The sequence below is a fragment of the Elaeis guineensis genome, chromosome 9, assembly GCF_000442705.2.
Source record: "Elaeis guineensis isolate ETL-2024a chromosome 9, EG11, whole genome shotgun sequence".
NCBI lineage: Eukaryota > Viridiplantae > Streptophyta > Magnoliopsida > Arecales > Arecaceae > Elaeis > Elaeis guineensis.
Window position 1 is genome coordinate 11954630 of NC_026001.2, and position 8150 is coordinate 11962779.

General features: G+C 41.0%; 1 protein-coding gene and 1 long non-coding RNA gene across 2 annotated transcripts; both read left to right on the top strand.

The window, feature by feature from the left end:
- Window positions 1–353: 353 nt before the first annotated feature.
- Window positions 354–7349, top strand: LOC105051566 (uncharacterized). Its single transcript, XM_010932069.4, has 2 exons — window positions 354–723; window positions 6957–7349. The coding sequence occupies exons 1-2, from the start codon at window positions 476–478 to the stop codon at window positions 7162–7164; spliced, it is 456 nt and encodes a 151-aa protein (XP_010930371.1). The 5' UTR covers window positions 354–475; the 3' UTR covers window positions 7165–7349.
- LOC140851533 (uncharacterized) lies at window positions 730–4725 on the top strand. The gene is made up of 2 exons (XR_012134248.1): window positions 730–2437; window positions 2577–4725. It is a non-coding gene; the product is annotated as an uncharacterized lncRNA (long non-coding RNA).
- Window positions 7350–8150: the final 801 nt, after the last annotated feature.

Consider the following 8150-nt stretch of genomic DNA (forward strand, 5'->3'; position numbering starts at 1 on the left):
CCCATGATTTGTAAACACTGCACTTATATCTAAGTAAAATGGACAGCATCAATGAAATCATTTATTTTATATAAAAAATTGAAATTGCTCTTGAGTGAGGAGAATGTGTATGTATATATATATTCTTCTACCCTTGGATGGTTATCGTGTCACTTAAAATTATTTTGATCATTTTTATAATTTTTTTAAGATGATATTTAGATTTATTTAAAATTAATAATTTGATTAATATTTTATTAAATTATAAATTAAAATATTGAATAAAAATAAGACCGACAGGGATAAACATAAGTTTTCTAATTTATTGGACATAAGTATAATTTATTCAAGAGTTTTTGTAATTTGCTTTAATTAAAAATAAAAATAAAATAATGGCAAACTAAAGTGGGCATACTCATTTTTTTCAAAAATAAATAAATAAATAAATAAGATAGGCGTGGCACCATTCTTCTAGAAGGTTTCTACCAAAGTGCCCATGGCGAGCCCAATGGCAACCAATCGAACTCCAGTTTCGTCCCCGCTTCTGTTTCGAGCCTCCTTCCCTTCTCCTCCTACCCCACCTCCTTCTTTTCCCTTTCAATTCCCGGCGCGAACACAGAAGAGGAGGGCATTGGGTTTAACGATTAGAGCCGAGACGATGGCGACGGAGAAGCTGGGGATCAAGGTGGAGAGGAACCCTCCCGAATCCAAGCTCGCCGAGCTCGGTGTCCGTCAATGGCCCAAGTAAGCATCCAAGCCTCCATTCCATATCTTTTCTCTCTTTTCTGGGGAGATTTCAGTTTTCGTTTCTTCTCTCTCTTCATTTGCTTTGAGGTGATGGGTCTCCGTGTCGATTATTCAAAAAATTTGTTTTAGGGCATGTCTAAATCTGAAAGTTAGAAAAAGAAAAAAGGTTCTGTGTCTATTGTTAATTTGTTTAAAAAAATCTGTGCGTTATCTGATTAATTATTAATTCGTTATATATAAAAATTGTATTGAAATTTTAAATCGTTATAGTCTTTTCCTAATAATGTTCAGCACTCTGTCAAATAGCATTGTAACAATGCATGCCATCAAATAAATTCCATTTTTTACGAAATTATAAATTAGGTTAGAAGTAATCAAGATTTTTTTTTTTATAAATAAAAGCATATTATTATGTTATTATAGATTCCAAACAAGATTTATATCTACATTCTCCTGGAACACTAGATAAAATTCATAGATTCTTTTTCCCACCAAAGAAAAGAATAAATCCTAATGCACCACAAAAACTTGGCATAATGCGTATGCATCTGCTCATGGTTTCTAACACTTTCCAGATTTGAGATAATTTAGTGGAAACGTAGATTTTATAAAAATTTTCCAAAAAACAATTAACTTGTGATTATTTTTCTAATGCAATAAATCTCGCCTAGAATTACTCTTCCTCTCTTAAAAGTTTTGAGTCTAGATATTTTAGAAACTCCTGAATTCTTTGTTGCTAAATCAATTTTTTCATCACCTGTTGATTAGGTATATCTTTATGCTTTTTCTTACTCTCAATATCCAACAATTTTAGAAGTCCTTATACACAAATCTTGCATGTTTTATTAAAGCTCCAAAGCGAAATGACTAACTGGAATTTATATAGGAATATTTTGAAGTTCTAATGGAATAATTTGATTAGGATTATTTTTGACTTGAAATTTTGAGAAATTAAGACTTATAGTTTAAGGATTAAAGTAGAAAGGAGTCTTCTTCTGAAAGAAAAAAAAAGGATTGCCCCAAAAGCCCTAGAAAAGATTTAAGGTCATACCTAAGGAGATCAGCAACCCTCCCTTCTCGGGGAAGGTTCGTAGAGCTCTCTAGTCCTTAGGGGAGGATAAGGCCTAGGGCCGGATGGGTTCTCTCCCTTCTTCTTCCGTTGCTACTGGTCGATTGTCCAGGGGGAGGTGATCGAGGCGGTTCAAAGGGTCTTTGCAGTGAGAGGCATTCCGGAGCAGTGGAAGCGGACTTTGGTTGTTCTTATCCCAAAGAGATCTGATGCTTCTGCCTCGAGGTACTTCTGACTGATCATCCTTTGCACCACTCTCTATAAAGTGTGTGCGAGGATCTTGATCGAATGTCTGAAGCCGATCATCCTACACCTGATTAGTCAGAAGCAAGGAGCCTTCCTCAGCGGCCGCAGCATCACTGATAACATCTTGCTTGCCCAGGAATTTATGCTTGACTTGCGGCGTGCCCTTGATACGCATAGAGCTTGATACGCACAGAGCATGATGGCGATCAAGCTGGACATAGAGCGGGCCTATGATCGGTTGAGTTGGTGGTTTCTTTGCCAGATTCTTCAAAGATTCGACTTTCACCACAGATGGATTGAGTAGGTTATGGACTGCGTGGAGGCTCCGAGCTTCACCATCCTGATCAACGGCTCCCCCATCGAGTTCTTTCACTCTATCGGCGGACTCTAACAAGGGTGCCCTCTCTCTTCCTATTTATTCATTTTATGTGCTATGCTCTCTCTTGTGCCCTTTGGGCGGCGATCCAGGAGGCAGAGCTGGAGCTCTACTGGCCTCACCCAGGGATGCAGTCCCTATTGCATTTTCTGTTTGCAGATGATTGCTTCCTTATTGGTCGAGCCTCCATTCGAAACACGAGGAGCTTTGCTTCCATAGTTGAGGCCTACTGTCGAACGATTGGTCAGCGAGTGAACTTGCAGAAAGTCCATCACGTTCAGTCCTAAGATGAAGATTCAGATGAAATAGGTGATTCGGGATACGCTGCGCATCTCCAAGCAGATCGGGATCCTGACTTATCTTGATGTTTCCATCACCGGATGTAGACTTCGGAGAGCTGACTGCAGGCACATGGAGCCACGGATCAGAGAGCACTTCGAGGGCTGGGAAGCCGATGCCCTCTCCATGATGGGGAGAGCCACCTTAGTGAGGTCAATCCTGAGTTCCACCTCGATCTATCTTTTAGTGAATACTGTAATGCCATGCTCTTGCCTCAGGACTCTAGAGCAACAGTTCCATGACTTTATCTAGGGCTCAGAATAGAGAGGCCGTGGCCTACACTTGCTCTCCTGGGAAGTTGTTTACCAGCTACTGCGGGATGGGGGACTAGGGATCTAGTCATTGATGGTTAGGAGGGAGGTTATGATCGCAAGACATGTCACTCGATTTCTTACCCAGCTCGACTGTCTGTGGAGCAGGGTGATGAAGGCTTGTTATGGTGACTGGAGTCAGGGTTTCCATATGAGCATTGGGCGCGACTGCTCTTTTATCTGGAGGAAGATCTGCACATGCGTCCTGTGTATTGGCCCAGGTCATGTAGTTGATTGACGACGGGACTTCGGTTGATGTGAGTCGCAATGCCTAGATCTCCGACCTCCCCCTCTCATGTTGGCCGACCTTCATCAGCATGGAGTTGCAAGATGATTGGTGGGTTCACGAGCTAATCACTGATGACGTTAGAGGCTGGAGAACTCAGGTTGTTAGCCGTCTATTTGGAGGTCAGCTTGCTGATAGGATCTTATCTATCCTGATCCCTATCCATCAGAGCCAGGACTTGAGGGTTTGGGGCCGATCCTACTGCCTTAGAGTACCGACTGAGGAGCTCATCGGGATGTACAGACCTACCCAAGTTAGGAGTATCGAGGTTGTTTGGATCTGGAGAGTAGTAATCCATCCGAGAGTCAAACTCTTCCTCTGGAAGGTTGTTTGGGATCGGCTTCCAACCTGATCTCTTCTCAGGGAGAGAGGCATAGAGCTACCGACAGCTTGTCCAGTGTGCGGGATGGAGGATGAGACGACTGAGCATGCCCTGATTCGTTGCCCTAGGGCGTGCCTGATCTGGAGGATGGCGGGTTGCCCATCTTAGGGAGCTTCTGGGTCGTGGCCCTCATTCTTAGATGCAATCTGTCAGGTCTCGTCCAAGGATCGGGAGTTTGGTGGTAGGATCGGATATATTGCTTATCAGATGTGGCTATCCAGAAACAGGTTGATTTTTGAGGTTGAGGTCGTTCTGATGCAGTGAGTGCTGGAGAAAGCCTGTCATTTTGTGGAGTATTGTTGTTTTGATGTTGCTGGACAGTCCCTTGCTTCTCCGACCTCTTGGGGCTCCCTTGTTGCACATGCAGCGACTCGTAGGATTTGTCTCATTTCCTGAGAGCCTCCTCCATCAAGATTTGGCAAGGTCAACTTCGACGGTAATGTTAGAGGTGATAGTGGCATAGGTTATGTCATCCGTAGCCCTGACGGCAAGCTACTGGCTATTGGGGGATCTCCTCTCACTGAGACGTCAATCCCTGGTGTGGAGCTACGGGCGGCCTAGGTGGGCATCATCCGTGCTCGTTTGAAGCTTTGTGCTGAGAGAATTTTTGTGGAGGGTGATTCGGTTGCAGTTATCGGCTAGATTCATGCAAATACGAAGCAAGCAAGAGTTCATCTGCTACTTCATGACATCTGAGAGTCCCTTGGCTACTTTTCTGCGGTGACTGTCCGTCACGTCTACTAGGAGGCTAACAATCTGCAGACTGGATTGTCTCTTTAGTTGCTGAGCACACTGATGACTGGACATGGCACCATGGAGATGTATGCTCGAAGATATTACGTGACATTTTGTACTCTGATCTTTTGGGCTGTACTCACATTAGAATAGTATAATCACCCGGATGTATTGGAAAAAAAAAGAGGAGATCAACAACCCTCAGCAAGGTACTCATGATAAAATCAAAGCTTGCAAGAGCTTCATTTCATATGATCCATTATTCCCTTGTCAACTGTTAATTCCAATCTCTAAATCTGGGGAAAACAAGTGTTGAATGATCTCTACCTATATTTTGAACTTTTTTCTTCCTTCTTAGACAGAGAGAGGAGAGGAGAGAGAAGCCCTCATGCTGGCTAGAGAGGGGACTCTATTAGAGCTCAAGAAGATGCCATGAAACATGTTTTTTTTCATGCACGCGCCGGGTGGGGTGTGTGTTGGGGTGGGGGGGGAGGTTGTGGGTTATGGGGGGAGGGGCACCCATTCTTGGAGCTAGCATTGACCAGCAAAAACTTGAGAATCAAGAATAAGATGGAAAAAGAAAATGGTCAAATAATGGGTTCTCGTCTTAAATGAATTACTCACCTCCCAAACTGATGGCCAATCCTGATAGAATGCTTTTGTTTAAGAAATAAAAATCTGGGTGCTAAACATGAACTTGTAATAATTCAAATAGGAAGCATGGATACTTCGAATCAGATGCCTTGTCTGTATTGTTTGCAGATCAAGCACCGATACTCATCAGATGCTTCTCAGATACGTGTTTGGTACTCATATTAAGCATCCTGTTTTTCAGTATTAAAAAACACTCTGGATACTTCCCAGATACATGTTAAATACTTGACATCTCCAAAAATGAGAGTTAGGGTCAATTTTGTAGTCTATGATATTAATTTTAGAATATAAAGTATGGACTATAGTCTATAGAATAATGATGAAATAATTAGCTTGTAAAGGTTAATGCTTCCATAAAAAAGTATGGACTATATTATTTTGATAGTTTATTATTCTTTATGAATGCTTTTTTTTATGAATACATGTATGTTTCTTATGCATACATACATATTATATACATTAATAAGAAACATATATGTTATACGTGTTAATGTATCCTAGTCATATTGTATCCTACATTTTCCAGATTTGAAGTATCTATTTATTCTTATCGAATCATATTGGTATTTCTATCATATTTGTGCTTCATAGTTTCAAATGATCTGCCGATTCAACTGTTTGTGAAAACCATGTTGGTTTGTCTTTTGGAATAGTTCAGGCATATTGTTCGGACTGCAAACATAGCTTGTTGATTGTTCAACTGATTCAACTGATCAGTCTGGTCCAGTTTTTAAACATTGATTTTATATCCTTAAACTCATCTACATCTTGGTGGATGACCAATTTCTAGGCCCTTTTTTTGGTCTCTCTTAAGATTGACTAATTGTAGCCACAAAATTTGAAACTGGATCTTAAGGCTGCTCTTAGTGGAGGGGATAAGTTTTGGACGGACAACCCCTGTACTATAGAAGGAATGGGCAATTCCATGAGATAAGTCTCTTTTTGATGTTTGGTTGGAGGAATAATTGTGGGGAATAAATGAGTGCATCTAGTTTTTCAAGAATTCGGATTTCATCGTAATAGCAAAATTGCCCTTCCATTTTTGGTATGTTTAAGGAGTGGGTAAGGGCAAAATAGTAATTGGAAGGGATAAGTTTCCCCTACCATATAGGATTATTACATTTTGGCAAAATGGTGGAATGGTTTTTGCACTTAATTGAGTAAGATTATTCCATGGCGTTTTGGGGGTGTTTGGTAAGATAATCCCCATATGAGAGGATATGCCTCCATTTATCCACTTTACCAACACAGCCTAAAAGAAAAAGGCACCAAATAACAGGGTGCAAATCACGAGGCACAAACATGATTCATATTGGGCACTTTCTCCATCAATTTTGGCCTCAGAGGAGAAAGCATACCTTTGGATGCCTAGCATATAAACCACCTTGGAGGAATGTTTTGAGCCTAGGATTTCACCTTGGATCGAGTGTATAAAATCAAGCATGCCTTTGGATGGTCTATATAAACCACATTGGACTCCCTTTCTACGTATTATGTCATTTTAATACAAGCTTTTGGAAACTTATAGGTGTGCCATATGTAATCTAAAAAGAAGAAAACTTGAGTTCCTAACAGAGTTTGGTGATGGATATTTGGGAACAAGCTTCAAGATCCATATCTAAAACTTGAAACTTGAGTTCCTGAAAGAAAGTTTGGTGATTTGGGAACAAACTTAGAGATCCTCCATCTGAGAGCTAAAAAGAAGAAAACGTGAGTTCCCCACAAAAAAGTGTGGTGATAAACATCTGGGAACCTAAAAAGTTTTCTTCTTTTCAGTTTTGATATGATCCAGTTGGTGTTACATTCCTTTTTTATATGCTTTTTATATACAGGTGGGGATGTGCTCCAAGTAAATTCCCATGGACATACACCGCAAAGGAGACATGCTATCTACTGGAGGGAAAGGTGAAAGTTTACCCTGATGGGCATGGTGATGAGTTTGTGGAGATTGGTGCAGGTGATCTAGTGGAGTTCCCTAAAGGCATGAAGTGCACCTGGAATGTCTCTGTTGCTGTGGATAAGCACTACAATTTTGAATAAAAACTTGGAATGATAAACTAGCAACCTTTTTTGTGAACTAACATCTGTGTGAAAACTGGGATTGCTCTGCATGTTTTGGGGGATGCCCATGGTTTGCAGACCCTATTGACTGATATAATTAGTAGTGCTTTAAGTGCAGAGATGGTCTTGAAGTGGTTAATTCTATCATAAGGTTGTTCATCTCATCCCTCTGATCTACTGCTCCTGTCAGCTGTGCATGCCTGTGACATTATTCTGAGAGCAGTATCATGCAGGATGGTTATTCATTTTGTGGGCATACCTATTATTATGCAGGATGATAATGTGATTCTTAATTACTTTTCTTTCTGTTTCTATCATATTAATTGAGGCCACATTTCTCTTTGAGAAAAAGGAATAGTATAGAGTGTCATTGATAGAAATCATCTCACATCCACACGTTAACCTGTTATAGTGGCACTTGCACTGGCGGCCGTGGCTTGAGATGATAATGTGGGTGACCTCCACATCACAAAGAGCTGACAATTTACAGGCTTTCTCAAATCATTCCCCTGCGCTTGCAGTAGGTTGCTTGGTGGTTTGTGGTGTTCTTAATTGTCTTGATTATATCTGACACCTTCCATTCGCCCCTTACTCCTGATGGTGTCCAGAATGAGAAGAAGAAATAATTAGGTTTATCACATGTAGATAACCAAATCAGAACTGAAGACAAACCGGGGGAAAAAAAAAGGAAATATTCTGACCTCCTTTATAACTCATCCAGATGCTGGAATGTAAGAATATTTATCCTGCCGCTTTTAGCTGAATCCCATGACAGGAAACATGAAAAGATAAAGGATGGTGAGAGAGAGGAGGCAAGAGCACAGAGCTCGAGTTGGTACCGAGCTTGACTGGTTTTGTTTAGCTTTGGAGCTGAGCTCAGCAGCCTGGTACCTGGTTCGGCTTAGGTCTATCTCATCCCTATATACTTCCCCATTGTGGAAGAGTTCTTGCATGATGCCTCGTAA

Coding starts and splice junctions, on each gene's coding strand:
- LOC105051566 (XM_010932069.4), top strand. CDS start 476: ATGGCGAGCCCAATGGCAACCAATCGAACTCCAGTTTCGTCCCCGCTT. Junction 724..6,956: donor GGTGTCCGTCAATGGCCCAA/GTAAGCATCCAA, acceptor TTTTATATACAG/GTGGGGATGTGCTCCAAGTA.